This window comes from Rissa tridactyla, chromosome 2 (assembly GCF_028500815.1).
Source record: "Rissa tridactyla isolate bRisTri1 chromosome 2, bRisTri1.patW.cur.20221130, whole genome shotgun sequence".
NCBI lineage: Eukaryota > Metazoa > Chordata > Aves > Charadriiformes > Laridae > Rissa > Rissa tridactyla.
The window spans coordinates 54,685,528-54,707,293 of NC_071467.1; the positions used below are offsets into that span (position 1 = coordinate 54,685,528).

General features: G+C 42.9%; 1 protein-coding gene across 7 annotated transcripts in view; it reads right to left on the minus strand.

Annotated features, from left to right (window-relative positions):
* EPB41L3 (erythrocyte membrane protein band 4.1 like 3) overlaps window positions 1-21,766 on the minus strand; it is a 101,120-nt gene that overhangs the window by 58,146 nt on the left and 21,208 nt on the right. For all 7 annotated transcript variants that reach the window (XM_054192579.1, XM_054192572.1, XM_054192578.1 and 4 more), the window contains exons 2-3: window positions 11,497-11,729; window positions 5,695-5,892 (exon numbers count right to left, since the gene is read on the minus strand). In XM_054192579.1, the coding sequence (XP_054048554.1) occupies window positions 5,695-5,892; window positions 11,497-11,718 (420 nt within the window). In that variant the 5' untranslated portion in view covers window positions 11,719-11,729. The remainder of the gene's footprint in view (window positions 1-5,694; window positions 5,893-11,496; window positions 11,730-21,766) is intronic.

Below are 21,766 nucleotides of genomic sequence, written 5' to 3' on the forward strand. Positions count from 1 at the left end.
ACTGAAACACGTCCTGGGGAAGGAACAAAAACCTAAACCAAAGCTCTTCATATTAAATTAACTGAAATGTAAGCAATGAGTAGGTCAAAAGGAAAAGACTTATTAAAAAAAAATTCCCTCTTGCATTCCGTAATCAGTTTCACATGTAAAGCCATTTGCAAGAGACTGTGTGGAATCCATTAAACAATTAAAACGCGCAGGGGGTAACTGAAACTGTATCCTTCAGAACGCAGAGTGCATCTTATTACAGAGGTTTCCTTCCTGACCTTAAAGCCTACCTCAAAATGGATGAGAAATTCAACATTATTAAACTTCCCGTGCAAAAGCAGCAGGCAGGTCCATGCCAAGACAGCTCCTGGGGAAGGGCTAGCTGGGACACTGCGTGGGGAGGGGGGCAAGGGGGCCAGGCGTTCCCCTGCAAAACGGAATACTCCATCCTATTTGAGAATCCATATATTTCATGTCCATTTGATCTCCAAAAAGGAGTTTCAGCACATACTTGTGCAGGGCTGAAAGGGACCTGTTCACTCCAGCCTGCCTCTGTCCATATTATAAACCCTGGTTTCAAATGTGTGGAAATAAAACTTCCCACCATTTCAACTCAACCATGCCACCTGAGGACGCAGGGAAACCCATCCGGAAAATGGGGTCTTCCATCAGGGAGGAAGCCACCAGAGGTTCATCACAAAGGCACAGCAGCGGCTACGGGACACACAACTACTGCCCAGGTCCCGGCGGCAGCACGACTGAGAAAACTGGATGAAAAAAACCACCAAACACAGTGCTTTTTCACCACTCCCCTCCTACCTCAGCTGACCCCCACCCACCAAGAAGAGGGGATACCAGTGATGCTTTCTGAGACGTCGGCTTTCCAAGTGCTCTGCAGCCCATCTGAATCCTTCGGCAACTCACTCCGTTTGATGTAGGGCTGCAGAGATGCCACAGACAGGCTGCCATGGAAACATTTGTTTTCATTTACTGGTGTCCTGCACAATAAGAAAGTCTGAGCGGTAGAGGAACGAAGAAAGAGCATAAATTACCAATGGGCTCAGACAGCTGAGCCTTTGAAAATGAAATCTAATTATTTTACCACCTATTCAGACAGATTATGTTATAGCTTTCTGATCTCACTTTGCGATTAATAACTTGTATATGTTTAGAGCAGAAATGATGAAGGCAAATTCCAACCTGTTTTAGGAAGACACTTCAAATTAGGCTACATGTAAGGGAGAGGATGACAGCTGGTTCCACTTGCATCTTTTAATTAAAATGCAGTAGTCTAGATAATAGAAAATTGAGTTGGGTCAGAGAGAAAAGAGGAGGGAAATAAATCCTAGAAACAGCATAATTGTACTACATCACTTGAAAACCCGTACTTAAAGTGGGAAGAACCCAGAAATAAGTTATTTCTGCTTGTTTTTTTGTATCAGGAAAAACCTGAACTAGAGCATTTATTGTCTTTTTTAATGATATCTTTTTTAACAAATCGATTTGAAATCTTGCATCTGGTTTTATCTTTAGTTCTTCAAACCAACAAATGCAAAGTACGGATCTAGCTTGCTTAACAGAGAAGTCTTCAGCATCCTCCTTGCAGTGCAATTTTAGCCCCAGCTGTGGACTTGTCCCTTTTGACAAAGAGCCTTTCTGATCGTGATGCTGGCTGGGAGAGGGCCAACAACGAGCCGAAGGAGAACCGCTTCCAGCAGGGGTGGAAATCTAGGTGGAAATCACCGCTTAGCCTCCCTCTGAGCAGACTGCGTTGACTTCTGTGACTGAGAGCCCATTATAAACCTCCAGCTTCTTCACGACGTGGGAGAACCACTTGGTGACCCTGAGGCTGTTTTTCTTTGATAGAGCACCAGGGACAATGTCAGCGTACAGCAAATACTTCTGCTCCAAAAGCCAACAGCTGTCCCCAGACAGGCAAAACACCATTAGGTGGTCATCCCACCTCTGAAAGGAAGCGCCCTTCTTAAATAAGCCCACCGCTACCATCTGTAGGCTCCCAGACAAGAGTGGCAGTGAGGGTACAGGTGGTAACGCTTCTGGTTTATGGTTTTGGAGGAGGATGAATGAACAGGTTGGGTTACCTACTTAACCTGGTTTTGGCTTGTAATGTCTTACTGCATGAAAGACTTTCTGGGTCAGGACAGATACAGCATGCAGGCAGTAACACTGCAGGGCCTAAGAGAAAGCTTTTATCTGGCGTTTGCTTAAGATCCTTTCACCGAAAGGATACTACATTAGATGAACCACTGTTAACCTCATCTTTGAAGTTACCTCTGCGACATTTTCCCCTGTAGATGTATCTCATACAATATGAAAAAGTCTTGGTGTCACAAATGCAAAGTACTGGACGTGAGAGAGACTGAAAAATACAGCAGAAGGCAGTAAAGATGCTCAGCATCAAATATGGAATAAGGAAGAGGGGCTTCTGAAACACAAGACACCAAGGGGATAATGGATTAACCAAACCTGCCTCAGAAGCATCTCAATCTGTGAGTACATGCGATTTCGGCTGTCAGGTCATTAACTGGATGAACACATAATTGATAAGCTGTAGGTTGCGCTCTACTTGAGAGCAATAAGCTCCTTTAAATGATATTAATATTTAATGTATATAAAAGCATTTGTCATTCGCAAAACACTCTATAGAGTAACTGATGGATTCTATAATGATCCCCAACTCCCAGACTAGGGAATGCAATTCTGGAGGGATAAATATCTGGCCCACATCCAAATCAAGCAAGATTCACTGACAGAGCTACTATTCTAGCTCAAAATTAGCTTTCCAAGTGTCTCTTCCTTCTAGATTACACTGCTTTGTAGCCTTCCGTGGGCAGAGGCATGACACATAGACAGAGATGGAAGACGGAGCTGGCAGCATGGGCTGACATTTCTGACTCACATCCACCGATTGTCACATCCCTACCCTGGGCCATCATCCACATCAAAAGATGTAGTTAAATGGGTTAAACACAAGGAAATATTAAATATTTGATTGCCGCGTGTTGCCTGTCCCTATTCTCTTTCTTTTAAGGAATTCATCTCAGGGAATTTAATGACCTCCATAATTTGTTAGGTCTTTCATTATACTTCCCCCTCCCCCCCCAGTTTAAAGGGATACAGTAAATTCACTTGTAGGTGATCCTTAAAATATAGTAGCATTTTCCTGAAATGTGAGATTATTTCTCACACTGCAGCACTGAGTTTCTGTGAAACGGCCACAGAATTTTTGTTATTAAGCAAAATTCCTGTAGGAGAACTTCACCTTCAGCCTCCCACAAGAGACCGAGATGTCTCTTGAGACAGAACCTCCGTCTCCCTGCCCTACTAACTCCCTTTATACACACTTTTTCTCCCTGGGAGAAAAAGCACAGTGAAAGTCACATCGTTTCGTTTGGCTGGACACAGCATCCTTTGCTGTAGCTGAACTTTAGGCACATGGAAAGTGGAATCCCCTGGGGATCTAACAAGCATTCCCAGTGGCCAGAGTGGGCTGTGCCTGAGAGGTACCTGCAGTTGCATCCTCAATACACACAATAGGCTGACAATACCACCTAGGAAGGATTCAAAGTCTGGATTGTCCACTGAAGGTATGTAAACACATGCATCTCTCCAGTTGCACTTCTTTCCTGAAATATTTGTGCCTTCTAAACTATTCCCTGAAATATTTGTGCCTCCAAACTTCTGTTTCAATGCACCCAATGGTCTGCTCATCATCGTAGCTTTGTCATTTGAGGATTCAAGCTTTTAGAAGCTCTATTCTCATCGATATTACATTCTGCCTAGGAAGTCTAACCATCTTAGAAGTAGATAAAGTGATTATTGATGACAGCCAATACAACTTCAAAATATTTCAGCAGTGTAAGTACAAAAAACACATACAAAATTTATATTGGACATTATTCAAGAGCTATCCAGAACTTGCAAAGCAGAGAAATCTGACAAGGAATAAAACGTGATGGCTTCTATACACTAGCATTTTGACACTTCAACTCAAACATTGAGTCCAAGTTGAGTGTAAAAGTAAAACTTCCTAAAAGAAAGTATTATTCACAGCATTTTTTTTGCATAAGTGGAAGTCTAACACAACAAATCCCCCTTTCTGTTCCATCTCATATTCTCATAAAGCTCAGCCTGTTAGACAAGATTTCCATAGAAATCCTACTTGGTAAAATTTTCTTGATTGGATTGTATTCCAAAAAGTGAGTCACATTTTACAATCAAATGGCAAAAGCTGAAACAAGTTTGACTCTTTCCATCAAAGCCAGTACAGTCGTTCTTACAGCTTAATGGTTCGCACGCTACTCTTGACAGACAAAACTGGGACCGCGGGTCAAGAAATGACAATTTAATAGTCACAAAGTATGTGGCCAGACAGCTATTGCTAGTCTGAAGGAAACAACATGGGACTTGGCCAGTGAAACTAAATGATACTCGACAGCACGACTGTTAAGGTGCTGTAAGAGCAATAAAATCACAGCTCCTGTGTTAGTACAGAAAAATTTGGCACAAACCGTAAAGATGCGGTTAAATAAAAAGTTCCTCCTCACCTGCCACCCTCCAAAGCGCTTAAAACAAGAGCAGCTGGAGGATGCAAGGGCTGCGCAATCTGATTGTAAAGCTATCAGGATTTGGCTCTCAGTCAGATACTCCTTTCCTCCACCCTCTCTTCTTCGTGTTCCTGCGGGTTCCCCTTTCAAGCCTGTAGACTATCCTATCTCTACCTTTAAGCTCTTCCATCCTCCCCAGCTGGCTTTTCTTCTCTGCCATACCCTGTGGTTACCTGAAGGAGGATTGGCTTTGCTGAGCCCTCAAACACACATCCTTCCCCCTCCCGGCCGCTCCTTGTGGCCTCCTGACCTACAGCAGGCTCAGGGTGGGCTGGTCCACTGCCCAAAGACCACTTCAGTGACAGGTGAGGGTGAATGGAGAAATGGGTCCACTCTGGGCTGCTGAATTTGCTCATGTCCACTATGAGATGCTGAATTCGCTCACGTTCTGCTTCTCCATGGCCTTCTGGAGTTGAAGGCAAGGCATCCTCTCAGCACAGGTTTGCTCACAGGCACAGCCTGGTTCCTAAGTGACAGTGCAGCAAAAAACATCCCTCCCAAAAGTAGGCTTCTGGCAAAATCCCAGCCGGGAAGGCAAGTTTCCTTACAGAAAACCACCAGCAACTTTCTGCCAGTAACATTCAGACACAGTTATGATTCACAGACATGATGGAGAAGCACATAAAACTCACCACTCTCATCGCTATTTGCACCCATGCCTCCCCTGGGTGTCTCTCATGCCCCCGCTAATCTCACGATGGTCAGAATTACTGTTTGGACAGTGATTCAACATGAGTCTGGACTCAGCAGAGTACCAAGGAAAAGAGAAGCCCTATGGAACCAAATCCTTCTTTGTTTATGGGCTTTGCTGCCCATAATTCATTTTCTGCATTCTGTTGTGGCATGCGCCAATATGAAATTAATCCAAAGTCTCTGGCTGTTCCAGGGCCTGCTCACGATCTCTCCTCCAGCTCAAATCTGTGCAACGTCTTCAACCTCCAGAGAAAACAACGGAAGCATATCTGTGCTTGGCACCAGCAAAATATCGGGCCATTCATTCTTTTGCTTAAATTAGGAATCTCGTTTCGAATATTTTCCTCTAGACAGGACACAAAAAAGAGGACAAAATGTAATTTACCTCTACTTCACATGCATATTCCGATCCATCCAGGAGCGTCACTTTGCACTGCATATTTTTCGGTTTCTTCACGATCTTTAGAGGAGACTTGGAAAGTTTGCTAGATGATGATTTTTGAGAGAGCTTGTCGTCCTCTAGCTGCTGGTATTCCAGCTGTTTTGCACTCGCAGCAGCAAACTCCTGTTCTTTGTCTGTGGCCTATAAAGAGAAAGAAGGATACGTTTTGAAGTGAGATAAATCAATCACGCAAAGCAGTGCACTATGCACCCTGTACCCAAGCATTTAAGTGAGCCTAGTGTGGGGCTTGGATGAGAAAGCCCCTGATGCAGGACACAGTCTTCTTTCTCTATTGAAAAGATTTCCCATATTCCCCATATTCCTCCCAGTCCTCCTTTCTCACCCCAAAATGTACATCCAAAATGCCCCATGAAGGAGTGGCATGCATGAAAATACTTTAGGCTTCTACTTTTTCCATAGATACAAAATCCCACTTGGACTTCTTGGACCTGTTCTTTTGGTCTGATAGGAATGCTGAATAATTGGTAAACATTGTGGTGAACATATATTCCTAGGGTTTCTTGATATTACTTTTAAGTCCTGTACCCATTAAATACTATGATGCTACCACGGTGTCATACAGAATAGGAAAAGACCATCCGGTTTGCACTAATTTCACTCTCAGTGCCAAAACAGTCCCCTGAATGAGGGGATGGTTCCCCCCCATGACAGTGTGAATTCACAGGGGGATGCTGACGTGCCTGGGAGAGCGAAAGGCTCCCCAGGCGCCTGAGCAAAGGGTTAAACAAACAGGATGGAAGTGAGGGGTTAAACGACTTTTATGTGCAGCCGGCCGGCTAATGGATGATAACTGCAGGATGAGAGGCTGAATTTTGCTCTCCACAGATGCCCGATAAGTCCCTCAAGCTGGCAAGAAGTACGTGCTACTTGAAAGACAAATATACTGCAGGGAAAAGGGGAGAGAAGAAACAACAGTGGTTACTTTTGCTGGGGTTTATCTGAGGGTCAGACCATCTGAAGAGTTGCCGCGATGCAGCACAGCCCGTGGTCCTCTCCAAGGCACTAGATGAAAGCCAGAACAGCTCTACAGCATTTCACCCTTCCTAGCAACAGCACTATGCCGCAGTCATTACCTTTCTCATCAGTTATGCCCCTGATAGTCTCCAAACAAAACCTCAACAGGCGTGCAGTAATACCTAAGCTGAAGCTTAAATGAAATTTAAAAAAAAAATAATTAAAAAAAATAATAAATCTTTCCGTTATCTCACTACAAGTTAAAAAAAAAAAACCAACACAACTGTTTTGGCTCTGAATGATTTCAGTGTAATACGCAACAAGCATTGCTGGAAATATATTGTAAATTAATCCTCCAAGTCTGCTTCCATTCACTGTATATAATAAACCTCCATGAGAATGGAGCAAATCCGTCCAAAAGCTTTAATCTGCTTTGAGACCAGGACAACCTTGCATTGTATAAGCAGCAACAACAGCGTAGCACTAAATCACAGGGAACTTTCCCTGAGGGATTTCATACAAACAAGCCATAAACTTCCGCTCCACCTTCAGGTGAATGGGGGAAAGAGGAATTTGGAATTGGCTCTTCTACCAACAGTGCCAGCTCCCATCAAAGCCCCAGCAAACTGCAAAGAGGTGAGGTAAGACCCACACTCCTCCTTTCCCTGCGAGAGAGGACATGTCGAAGGTCTCCCGGGCTTCCCTGGGTGGGGAGACTAGAAGGAAGTGGGACCAGAGAGATAAAAAAGCAACACAAAAGCTGCTTTCAAAATCCACCTCATTCCCTGAGCCGTGGATGTTCTTCCCCAGGGGCAGCCCTGCGCCAACCGGCTCTTCCCCCATCTAGCTCCAGCACTGGAGGACTTTCTCCTTCCAGCACTTGGACACCAGCTCTGCGTCTGGACGTCAAGGTCCTCTCATACCTCGAAGGCTGGCGGGAGATGAAGGGCACAATGTATGGCAGCGGATTAGCTGTTCGCTGAGCATTTAACGCTCACAGCAGCTGTGAGGAAGGGGGAGAGTCCTCCCAGGCTCAGAGCAAGGCTTGAGGCCAGCTATCCCTCTACCGCAACCCCGGCCAGCTGGCAAGTGGTCCAACCTACTGTACCAAGAGGAAAACAAGCCTGAAGATGTCTCCTGTTAGAGCGTCTGTGAAGAGCTGCACTGCTGCTGATGGGCAGAGGGGCTCTTTGATGATTTCCATATGTTTTGTTAAAGAAATCTGCCATGGGAGGTGCACATGTGTTGGTGCAAAAGTCATTCCAGGGCTGGAAAAAATATAGTCATACCCAGTGGCTCATTAGTTCTCTCATGTGAGAGTTAACACTCCACCCCCACAAAAAACAACCAACAAAAAACCCCAAATGCATGGAATTAATCTTTTTCAAGAAAATCAGAAAGCTGCTTGAGAGAAAACCCCACAACAACAAGGGCACCCAGCAGCCACGTACATTTGAGAACCATCTTCAGCCTGCAAACAATTTCTGTGAATCCTAATGGACTGGTGACTGTTTTCCTTCATGAAGACACTCGGTATCTCAAGACTACAGCAGACATTTGCTTATTTGTAAACATCTTTTTTAAATAAAGTACTGAGGTTATTTTGTTTGTTAAGGTTCCTGTCTACATTAAGATCAGGGGAATGTGTCTAGGTTAAAGTCATACAAAGAATTTTCTCTCATTTGTCTGGAGAACAAAACATGCCAAGAACTATTAAAGAAGATCCTCCAAACTATGCTGACATGTTCAGGCACTGAGGTGCTTTCAGACTGTATTAAGCCTTTTCTTCCTAAAGGAACCTGACATCATGGTATCTTGGGGAAAAAAAAAAAAGCGTCCAGTGAAAAACCCATGTACTCAGTGAATTATTTTGAACTCTGCAAGCATACTTCCATTTTCTCCCAAATTCTTCCCCAAGACACCTTTGTGCTGTATTTCTGCAGTATTTTCAGTGTCATGGACTCAACTCTAATGGAGCACAAGGTGCTTCAGGGTTTGTAGTTTTTGAACATAAGCTGTCTCATCTCGATCTCTGTATTACTATACCTTACTATGAGACAGTATGTTCAACCCCTTCCGAAGCTGGACCCCCTCTCAAAGGAAGCCTCTGAAGTCACAGGATTCAGCAGTAACAATCTTTGACACTTCACAGCTGCTCACTGGGGTATGAAGTGATATTACCAAGCTTGCACAACTCATGAATCTCATCTACTTACAATAGTTGCTCAGAAATGTCAGCGCCCAACCCATGCGATGCCTTCGTGCTCATTTTCAACGAGCTAGGAAGGCAGGAAGATAGGAAGATTGCATTATTATACCTGATAGAAAGGACTGTGGTAACTGCTGATCTCAACATGAAGAAGCCTTTTCATCTTCATTAAAATGTTCTTTTTTATGTGTATAGAATGGCAAAAAAAAGTCACTGTCATGGATCGGTAACTTAAATCTTTCTTCCCAAGGTTCTCTCATACGAGCAACAGCAAAACCCATCAACTTTCTCACTGTGATTACAGACAGCAAGAGAGAGAATGATCCCCATTACTCCTCCAGTTTTTGGCTTTCTTAATGACACCATTGCCCATAGCTCTGTCTTAGTGCTGCATTAAGTGGTTCTTTCCTGTGATACAGACACTCAAGCCACTACAAAATACACTGGGCAGATCACTGCAGTGGATCTGGCAGCCATCTTGCAATAGGGACTTTTGGATTCAATCTAGTAATCTCAACGGAAAGGTCTCGCATATCCCTTCACTAACCCAGTTCTTCTATCAAGGCATCTATAGACACCGGCTCACAGGTGATCTTCTTTGGGAAAAGAAGGGATCACACAACACACGAGAGCATCTCAGGTCTCCAAACTCACAGCTCCGTAAACACAGATGCACAGGTTTGGTGCCTAAGGGGTTTTTTTTTTTTCTGTTGTGGTTATTTTGGGGTTTGTTTTGTTTGGTTTAAGATGAAAAGAAACGTGGAGCAGAAAGATTACTGAAGATTTAAATTAACAGAAGAAGAATTAAATTAATAATATTTATGCCTAGGATTGTACTTTAAATTAATGACCAGCTTGTGCAGCACCTTTCTCTTTTGGAGAAACAGCCCTGCCTCTTTTCCGCAAACTAACTACATGCAATTTCTGATCTGTTTCAGAGACCAAAATTGTCCTAACGCATACCTGGTGGATGTGGGAGCAAGAGCAGAGAGGTCTTTGGTGGGCATGGAATGAGCCTGATCAGGGTTTATCAATGGTAAAAATGGTTAGCAATCAAAAAAAAAAAAAAAGCAGTTCTTCCAACGGTTGATCTTCAACAGCAACAAACATCAGAAATCCTGCCCTGCTATGCTACCTCTTGAGATATTAGAATTCAGACATGACACCTCTTTTAATTTGGTCCCAGAAACATTTGTCATCCCAACCATTTAGGTAACGGATCCGTAAACCAGGAAGACACAAAGATATTTTGTTTTTATCTGAAGTTGCTTACACGCCCATTTTTTCCCCACCAACAGCAAGTTTGGGCTGTATCTCTGTGGACAAAAGCTTAAAACCCAAGACCACAGCTAGCCCCAAACAGCTTCTACGGGAGCACTCACACTGATTTTAAGTAACGCCTGACATCTGCTTGCTTCACCAGCAAAGTCTCCCAACTAGGTCAAATAACAGGACCCCAATTCAAGCAACCTGATTTTTTTAACGGATGGAGGAGAGGAGGAGTTAGACCGACTTATTCTACTCTTCAAAGGTGAATGTGATCAGATGGGGGTCACAGCCTTACAGAGCTAAGGGATGCAATCTGCAGGTACCTCATTAATTGTGTGTCACTTACCCATGAAGAACAATGCCTGTTAATCCTATTGACTGGAAATTATTAACGGGAAAAAGAAAGCCAGCTTCCACAAATTTAATAAGTGCAACAATGAACCAAAAGGAAAAGCATGTGATATAGCTCTTCTGAAACCTATTACATGAAAAGTTAAAGTAATTCTAATGCAGTCATTTCAGAACTATGAGAAGGGACCACAGATTTTTCATGGCTCACACATCAGACAAGCAAGCATGAAATCAGTTTTCAGCAGGTGTCAAAGAAGAAATGAACTCTGAAAACATTTTCAGCATCTTAAAAATTGGCACTGTTTGCTATCTAACACACGGAATCAAAGATGTTTCTTGCTTAGTTAATAAGACTGCCCTTATATTTAAGCACTGGAAGTAGCTTAACTAACAGTATATGGTTTTAAGAAAGGCTTTTCTGTAAAACACTTGTGCTATGCTTTGCATCAGATCGGGCCAGTGGCTGAACAAAGCAATTGAGGGTAGATTTAGATTGGATATTAGGAAGAAATTCTTTACTGTGAGGGTGGTGAGACACTGGAACAGGTTGCCCAGGGAAGTTGTGGATGCCCCATCCCTGGAAGTGTTCAAGGCCAGGCTGGATGGGGCTTTGAGCAGCCTGGTCTAGTGGGAGGTGTCCCTACCCATGGCAGGGGGGTTGGAACTAGGTGATCTTTAAGGTCCCTTCCAACCCAAACCATTCCATGATTCTATGAAAGAACAGAGCAGGGCATGAATTTCAAAATGTTACATGTGAGAACTATATTTTTTTTTTTTAAATGCGAAAGACCAACCAGTAAAGATCTACCGCATCACACCAAACAGCCTCCCACGCGTATCTGAAAATCTATGTCCACTCCTAACACACCAGGCTCGTTATTTCCCAGAGGCAATACGTGGGCATGTAGCTAGCTGGATACAGTGGGCATGGGCTCCCTTACCTGCTCCTTTTTCACCGGCGTGCTGTGGGCTGCCACGGCCGAGAACTGCTCAAGCGCGTTCTGATGCTCGTCGCTCGGCTGCTGCTGCTGGTCCGGCTGCTGCTGGTCCGGCTGCTGCTGGTCCTGCGGCTGGGTCTCGGCCGCCCCTTGCTGCGCGGGGCTCTCCTGCTGATCCTGCTCTTTATCCTTGGACTCGGAGTCCGATCCCGATTCTGTAGTCATGGTTGGTTATTCTGTAAAACAAGGTGACCTACTGAGTATGGTCTTGTAGCCATGAATTTGTCGGCTAGGCTGACAAAATGGGGAAACATCAGGCACAAAGCTTTAGTCTTAGTATGTCTGGCCTTTAAAACTCAAGTGGCTATTACTGGCCCAAGGAGGATCCCTTGGAAAGCTTCCCTGGTACAAAAGACCAGGTGTAAATCCATCCATACTCTGAAGAAGACTGCATTGCTACAAAATCTTATTCTACATTATAATATAAAGACACCATAGGAATTATGCTGAAGTTACGTACAGACATACAGTTCTACATAGTTCATAATTCATAAAACGAGTAACACATCGAGAAAAGCTCGTGTGATTGAGGGCCCTAAATTCAACACAATTCACCGCAGTTTGGGTTTCTAAACCTTGTGGAAACTTTTGGAAACATTATATCTTTTGTTCTTTACATTGAATTCAACAGGGCTTCAACTCCTCAACACCTGCACTCCCTTTTGGAAATGGACTCAAGCGCTTTTAATGTTTCCAGGCAACATATACACTAGAAACATCTGGAGTGGGCCCACCAACATCACTGCAAACATACAACTGTTCTTAAGCACAGTTCTGTCCTTCCCGCTTGAATGCGCCCACATTTCTGTCTTTTCTTTCTAAATGCTGGAGCATCCGAAAGAAGAGATAAATATGTCTATTAAGTCATTCTAAGTGTTAGATTTAAAATAAAGTGAATATGACTTTCCTTGGATGTGAAAAGGCTTTTTGAATTTAACTTAGTCCAGTACTAAATCAAAATGAAAACATCAGCAATACTCAATCAAAATCTTAACTGTTTCAATTAAATAGTTTCATCACAAATATGTGGTTGGCACCCAATTCTCATACTATATAGAAGCAAACCCCAACTTTAAAAAATACTGTGATTTTGTATCAAAACAACTATTTGAAAAAGCAGACTGTGCCAGTTCAGTAAATAGAGTCTGCTCTTACTGTTTGTTGCTTGTACACTCTTAGTCCTCATGGACTTATCCTTGAGTATTTTGCTTTTAAGCAACTCGAAAACAAAACATTCTGCTGCAATCTATCTCTGCTCATCATCAGGCCACGATTTCTTTATCCTGGTAACCATAGCTACTATGTAATCGTAAGTAGTTCCACAGAATATACATCTGCTAATTTATCTGCTAGGAAGTCACTGTCAACTCCTAGCGTACACTACAATGTTTACTAGTAGAAACAGGGTTATTAAAGAGCACCAAAAAAAATGACAGGATTTTTTTTTTTTAGTTAAATGTTTAATAAGTGACATTGCTTGACAGAAAACGTTTTAAATGAGGCCAATTACTATTTTCAAGCTCATTTATATATTGTGGATTTTCAAGGCTGAGCCCTGGAGTGAACACAGCAAAGTGCCCAGCACTCAGCACTCAGTTTTTGCACCATGTGTGGGGACGGGGGGGCGCGTTCCTACCTCCTGCATGCCAAAACAGCACAACACAGAAGCAGAACTAGAAAGCACCTTTATGCTGATTTATGCTTCAAGCCACATTTTCAAAGTACTGAAGTGTGACACACTTGTTTAGGAATACATTATAAATTTCTACACTCAGACTGGCACAGTTATATCAAAATTACTCTTTAAAATGCATCGCGTAAACAGTTGTCTTTGGCATCTGCAAAAAGCAATAATTAACTCATGTCTTTTAAAATGTGACCGTCAGGAAGGCGTTCATCTCATCAAGCTTCAGATGTCCACAGCTGGGATGGTCACTTTAAACGCAGAGGAGAAAACCAGACGTTTCAGAGCAATTCATCTGACCTATTTTAGATGCCTGCTTTAAGCTGCGATAAATCACATACTAGCACGACTTCGTCTGACTGGCTACGAAGGAAGCCTAAACAAGTTTCTCCGATGTAGATCAAACAAACCCATCCTCCATTTTCAATTCTATTAAGCCACTCTTTTTTGTATGCTTTAAAAATTAAATTGCAGAACAATGTTAATCTCTCAGAGTTTTGTTTTGCCCATCTGTCAGATCAACATGGAATAAACTATTCTTCATCGGATGCTATTATGGTTGCCTTGCTTTGAAAGCACTCAGGTCTCTACAAGCTTTGTAAGTTTTTCCACCCAATCTGAAACCATGTTTTGTACAAGTGTGTGAAGATATGAAATGCAAATTAATCAAATAATGAATTCAATTTTTAAAAATATGTGCTTCATTTTCTTTTCCAGAAACTGAGAATTACTAAGTAACAAAAACCTAACTTACAGCTATAAAATAATTAATAAAACAACTCCAAACAGTATAGATGATCAATACAAAGTGTTACGTATGGAAGTTGTACAAAGTCTTCAGGATTCTTTAAATTTTTTTTCCTATTGATATGCGTTAGAGCAGTGTAACTAGAACACAACTATCGTACTTGCTGTTTGGAAAGAGTCACCCCAAGTATCTTGTGGCATTAATCTACGTAGGACCAGATTGTTAGTTGAATCTCAAAAGCCCATCTTCCTTCGGCTGCCACCACTGCATCTCTGGAAGCTCATTTTTGCACCCTATATAGCTTCTTTCTTAATGAACGTTTGTAACCTGGCTGTTGGTAAGCATGGAAACACAGACATTTAAATTAGCCCCATAAAAAACAACTTCATGTCGCATGAGACGAAAACAAGTTTTACTTTGCACCTCAAGGAACAACAAATGCAGTTCACAAGTTCTTCTGGGGCATTCCCGCACGAAGCAGAGCCCCACAATCCTGTGAGTTACTCTCTGGGATTGGTTTTCTCTCCAGTTACACATGAGTCCTCGCTTGCTCTAAGAGTGCTTTGTTAGAAAACTTCTTGTGCGTTATCAAATCTTTTAGCATAAGTGATTCCCTGGATACAATATTCCTGTCATTAGTCAGACAGCAGATGGATTTAATTAACCCAAGGTTACCCATTTCCAAATGTCTTCTTTATTTCCCTACGCATACTAATATGTTTAATAACAAATACTGAGAACAAAATACTATTGATTTCACGCTGTTATCTTAGAGACATAAATAGAAGCAAAGCAAACACACTTTGAGTCCAATTTCTTCCAAACTCCTCCGGTGACTGTATTGTTAAGATTTATCTCATTCCATCTAGTGCAAGTTGAAAATACCTAAATTACAAGGCAGGAAACAACATTCCTCTCAGTGCAAACCAATAGGTTTGTTTTACCTTCCTCAGCAAACAGCTGCTTATCCAAAAGAAATTTAAAAGCATTTCATTTTTTATAAATGGCACAACAATCCTTCTAGGAAGAGGTACTCACTTATTGGAAGAAATAACAGTAATCTTAAAGAATTTAACAACATAAATATTACTCTACCTTTGTTTGTATGCAGCAAACCTGACAGAACAGCCACTACTGTCTACACATTTGTCAAACACACATAATTGCTAAGAATTTCTTCTTATTATTTTATTAGTTTATTTACTATACCTCGCTATGTAACAAAACCATGACTTCTAACGTGAATTTCAGTACAGGAAGAAAGAAATCACTGAAGTTCCTTGAACTTTCTGTTGCCAGCAAAACCCCTGTATCAAATTCCCCTTTCCAGCAAACAGAAAACAAACTAATGAAAAGAAACCAAGAGCACTACCTTATACAAATGAGGTAATACTATGCGAGCCAGATGTGCTCTTGGATAGCTAAATTTTGGCTTACAACCCAATATTCAAAGACTCCAAAAAGATTAGCTGAGTCCAAACCTAACACAGATGCTGCTAATACTGGATAGTCTAAGGCTAAGGTCTATTTGGCTACAGAATTCATTCAGAATGAAAAATCAAGTGTTTTGATTAAAGGAAAAAAAAATATGCCAAGAACTAGCTTATTTTAATCTGTGTTGAAGAGTTAAAAATTAAATTAAAAATGTCTGTACTTTCACCAGTGTAAAGTTTTAAAATATAACTGAGAGTACTGCAAAAAATAATTAAGGGACGATAAACATTAATATAGTGTCCAGGATTAAAGCTCACCTTCAAAAAACTACATGGCATATTTTAAATTAAGTTTTTATGAGGTCAAATCACAGAAGAGAAATCTTTTCACGCCCTTACACTATACAAAGTAAGGACATTACATACGGATTGCAAACCCTGCAAACCGCTTGCGCAAAGCCTACGTCCTAAAACCTTCCAACACGCCCAAGTCCTCGTTACCTACAGCTACCAACATCTTGCAACTTGGGAGATTATCCCTTCCGTTACCAATTACTTGCTATGGACTTAAGGAACATCATTTCCGTTTCTCCATATGGGAACCAAAACCGTGTTGCCCTCTACTAATAACTCTCTGAGCAGGCAAAGCCCAGGGTATGTCACCTGCTCCCCTCCAGCAAGTGACAGTCACAATCTACTGTACAGATCCATACATCCAACAAGTTATTTGACTCCTTGCCTCCCTTTCTCAGAGCACAGACCGCCTGGGCTGCATCTACTCAGCAACAAAATTCACAGCTAATTGACAGCAGAGTCCGCACTTTAATTAACCCAGCAGTCATTAACAAACCTTTATTTATATATAAATAAATGCTAGTGAAAATATCTGCTATATTAAGCAAACGGAAATCACATTACAGAAGAAATTGCAAATTAATTCCGAATAAATTGTGAGGTAATGACAAAACAAAACTGAACCAAGTACAATTAAATGAACTATACATAGCCACTAACTGTTTCCTGTAATGCACAGATTAATGATTTACATTTAAATGCTTCTTTGATCTAATTAATTCTCTTTGTGGAAAGTTCTCCTTTAATTACTGTAATTTCTGAAGATTGTTATAAATCACTGCAAAGGTCCAAATTTGGGAGTTACATAACAAAATAATGATTCCATACTTCAAAAGTAATGTTCTGCATAATGAGAGACATATTTATCCAATAACGATGAGATGCTGATGAGAAGAGCATATGGAGAACAATATTGCCGCTACGAGCAGTAACAGAAATGTCAATATATGTTTCAAGAAAAGAATACATGCCAGAACACTGACTTCTCAGCTTGAAATATAAACTGTTTTCATCAAACTGCTTGAGGACTCACCCCCCCATCTGTCGAACACGGCTGTGAGGCTCCAGCCCCGCAAGTATAACCCTTATCCTTTCACTCACAAATACACTGGCTATACTGAGTTTAGCATCGCACCTTAACCACATACATATAACATAAACTTAAACACACTAGACTTCAGCACATGGAAAAAAACATTAAAAGAAAGTCAAAAAAGGAATGATGAGAGAGACATGAGAAAAACCAATGGAGAAAGGTGCTAAGCATCAGGATGAGCTGCTACCACGCCAGCACAGCACGGCCCAAGTTAAATGACTTAACAGATCTTAACAAGCCATGGGCCCAAGCATAGGTGTGGGAGAGAGACTTCAGGGAGGACAGATTGGTGTTAAAGGTTATCAGGAGTGGTCAACATGGATTCACCAAAGGGAAACCATGCTTGATAGCCTATGATGACATGACTGGCTGGGTAGATGAGGAGAGAGCAGTGGACGTTGTCTACCTCAACTTCAGTCAAGGCTTTTGACACTCTCTCCCATAACATCCTCATAGGGAAGCTTAGGAAGTGTGGGTTAGATGAGTGGCCAGTGAGGTGGACTGACAACTGGCTGAATGGCAGAGCTCAGAGGGTTGTGATCAGCAGCGCAGAGTCCAGTTGGAGGCCAGTAATTACCAGTGTTTCCCAGGGGTCAGTACTGGGTCCAGTCTTACTCAACATATTCAACAACGATGTGGATGAGGGGACAGAGTGTACCCTCAGCAAGTTTATTGATGTCGCAAAACTGGGAAGGGTGGCTGACACACCAGAAGTCTGTGCTACCATTCAGCAAAACCTGGACAGGCTACAGAGCTGGGCAGAGGGGAACCTAATGAAGTCCAACAAAGGCAAGTGTAGGGTCCTGCACCTGGGGAGGAGTAACCCCATGCACCAGTACAGATTAGGGGCTGACCTGCTGCAAAGCAGCTCTGTAGAGAGAGACCTGGGAGTCCTGGTGGACAACAAGTTGACCATGAGCCAGCAATGTGCCCTTGTGGCCAAGAAGGTCAATGGTCTCCTGCAGTGCATTAAAAAGAGCACGGCCAGCAGGTTGAGGGAGGTCATCCTCCCCCTCTACTCTGCCCTGGTGAGGCCACATCTGGAGTACTGTTTCTAGTTCTGGGCTTCCCAGTTCCAGAAGGACAGGGAACTACTGGAAAGAGTCTGGCAGAGGGCTATAAAGATGATCAAGGGGCTGGAGCACCTCTCTTATGAGGAAAGGCTGAGAGACCTGGGTCTGTTTAGCCTGGAGAAGAGAAGACTGAGAGGGGATCTCATCAATGCTTTTAAATATCTAAAGGGCAGGTGTCATGAGGATGGGGCCAGGCTCTTTTCAGTGGTGCCCAGTGGAGAGGACAAGGGGCAACGGGCACAAACTGGAACACAGGAAATTCCATCTCAACATGAGGAAAAACTTCTGTACTTTGAGGGTGGCAGAGCACTGGAACAGGCTGCCCAGAGAGGTGGTGGAGTCTCCTTCTCTGGAGATATTCAAAACCCGCCTGGATGTGTTCCTGTGCAACCTGCTCTAGGTGAACCTACTTTAGTGGGGAGGTTGGACTAGATGATCTCCAGAGGTCCCTTCCAACCCCTACCATTCTGTGATTCTTTGTTAATAAGCAATAATAAAAAAAGGCTGGTTGGAGGTATTGAAAAACTTAGCATGAGTTAAAATATATTTTTGGCTTCCTAGCAAGGCGCACAATACTGATGTCTTTAGAGTTTCTTGATGAAGGTGAAAGAGGAAAAATGGAGGCAACGTCTGAGGAAGGAATCATGTAATCCAGAGGAGATGGAGGAGACACCCCATTCAGAAGGGACAAAAAGGCCATTTCAGACTTGAATTACCCGTAAAGACCCAAAACTCCCCCACCCCAGGTACGCATGCATCTCTCTGGCATCACCACCAAAAGAAAACGTAGTTCTGGAGAGATTATCCTCTGCCTAGCAAGCGTGGAGACAGGAAACCTCAAAAACTTTTAAATAACGGGGGTGGGGAGATATATATATCAAAAAGGGTTCGTACACCAAAGCAGCACCAAGGACACATGACTCAGGGATGAACACAAAAGACCATCATCAACATAAAAGGAGAAATGAAGACTAAGATGCAAAGCGACTTACAATCAGCAAGAGACGTGGCAAACAATAAGAAAAGAGTCTATAAATACATTAGAAGGAAAACCAGCCTGTTAGTGAACACAGGGAAGGCTGAATTATTCAGTGCCTCATTTCACAGCAGCTAGCTAGGACCAGATACTCAGGGCATCTTTCACCTGACGTGCAGGATGAGCAAGCACAGGCTGGATGGAGTAAGGGACGAACAGAGCAAACACATCAATAAGCCAGGCGGTTTCAAGTCAACAGGAACCACTGGAAATGTCCCTACAGTGCTTGGTGACCTACCAGCAATCATCTCTCAGCCATTAACCACCTCCTCGCAGATGCCAGAGAGGCCAGGTAAGGTCTAAAAAAAAATTAAAAGACCCAACACAGCACCCGATCTTATAAAGGAAGGTGGGGAAGGAAAAGCCAGAAATTACAGCGTATTTTTAATACCAGAGAAGTTGCTGGAGTACACTGCTAAAGGATTTCTAATCCTGTAAAAATAGCAAGATTAGAAAAAACCAAAACAAACAGTCAACATGAATGTATCAAAAACTCACATCAAACCAGTGTAATGCCTCTCTCACTCTCTGACAGGGCATCTGTCCAGGCTGATAAAAAGGAAGCAGTACAGACGACAGAGCCTATCTTTAGAAAGGCTTTTAAAACAGCCCCACATGACTTTTTCATGAGCGAACCACAGAAATAGTTTAAATGATTAAAAGGAAAAAAAAAAAAAGGAAAAAAAAAAGGCGTGCAAGTGATCAAAAAAACCCAAACCCTAGTCTGCGAACAGTTATCAGTAGCATGATGACAACCTGTGAGAACTTATTGATTTGAGGAATCACAGCCCTTTGAGCATCAGTGAAGGGAGAGTGCCTGATCTGTGCTCAGCATCACGCAGGGGAGGCTGGGGCAGGCTCCTGGCATCCTCACCAGGCTTAAAGAAGAGAAAAGCAGTCTGACAGAAAACTATATATATATGCCAAATCTTACTACCTTCCTGTAAGGGTAACAGCAACAGGAGTGGGGACGTCAGTAGTGAAAAGTGAAGGGGCTGCCTATGGCTTAGGCAGCAGGAATGACGCAGCATGAGGGTCTGAAGTCACGCATTAAGCAAGACAAATTTCAGGCTGCTCAGAGAGGTGGTGGAGTCTCCATCTCCGGAGACATTCAAAACCCACCTGGACGCGTTCCTGTGCAACCTGCTGTAGGTGACCCTGCTCTGGCAGGGGGGTTGGACTAGATGATCTCCAGAGGTCCCTTCCAACCCTGGCCATTCTGTGATTCTGTGACATGATGCTGGAGCTGTTCTGCCTTCTGCGGCACCAGGGAGAAGGTATGTGGCATACCGTATTTCAGTTTGGGCTTCATATTTTTTGAAAAATAGGCATTAAAGAATGCCAAGACAACAGCAGGAAGAACAATAATAGGTTTAGAAAACGTGACCAGTGGAAAAAGGTTTAAGGAGCTGAATTTGTTTATCCTGGGAAAGGGAACAGACAGAGGGGAGCTGCTGAGAGCCTTGCAATACATACAAGCTTCTTGCAGACAGAAAATAATCAAGCATTTGCTAACAGCGGAGCAAGAAATTGATTGGCATCAAGTGGGATTTACAGTAGATGGTGCATCAACTATAATCACAGTCAAGAAGAGGCTATCTATAGCTGTGTGGAGTCATCGTTGGTGACTTATGTACAGATAAACAGCAGCAGCAAAATTGTCTGTTTGCTACTTTATAAAGCATAAGCAATTAAAATTTTGTTGCTTTTGCTACCCCTTCCACTTGGGTTGGCAACTCTGACTTCACAAAATGCATATATTTGCTTCTGCTTCAGAGCACCTGGAAGCGCAGGATAACATTTTTATTTCCTGTTTACCTTTCATTTCTATGATTCAGTGAAATTACCCGGGTCCGTTTTGCTCTCTTGATGGGTGGCTTCCCACAACAATAAACCCCAGAATCACTGCAATCTCTGTTGCCCCTCCTGCACACAAGGTTTACAAAGAGCACGACTGACGTGCTGAAGACACCACATCACCTTTTGGAGGTCATATCACCGAGAGCACCCCAAGGCTACCCTAATTTCTGAACAGGACAAGAAAAATCAGGCCACCATAACCCGTTTTGGCTGGTCTTTCCCACCCTGCTGATCCAAGCAGTTTTCCCCATGGGCAGACATGGATTTACCGGAGAAAGAAGGCAACTGCATTCTCCCACCAAATGCTCTGTGGAGGTCTCCACACACAGGGTGCAGTTGCCCCCGCACCTTTCCCTGCAGAAAACAGTGGCTTGGCTCTGCCCCCCCTCATCTCCCACTGCCAGGATTCATCCCCCAGCTCCAAAAGCGGGATCGTGGCCACTGCCACCCATGTGGGTTCATGACACGGTTCCTGCAGATGGCTCCCATCTAGGAGAAACCTCCCCCCCCAACAAGATGGCCATCGCACACATGCCTGGGAGTGCTGGGTGTAACTATAGAAAAGCACAGTGATTAAACCCAAGCCTGACAGCTATTTCATTCATTAAAAAAGAAAAAACCGACACCAAATACAACCCCCCCCCCCCAAAAAAAAAAGGTAAAAGCAGGACTCCTGAGAAACATAAGAAACTGCTACTCATAACAGACTTCAGCAAGGCATCTGCCCACTGACAAGCTTTAATCCGCCCAAATACTCGATTGCAGGAAGGTAAGGGGGAGCAGAAATAATAGACAAATAACTCAATAAATAAGCATGCTGGGAAGCAACAGGAAATTGGGGGGGGGCAGGGCAGATGTGAGGAGGAGGAGAAGGAAATGAAGGAACCAGTAATGGAGACTATAGAAGCATCCCACAGATGCTGGTCATG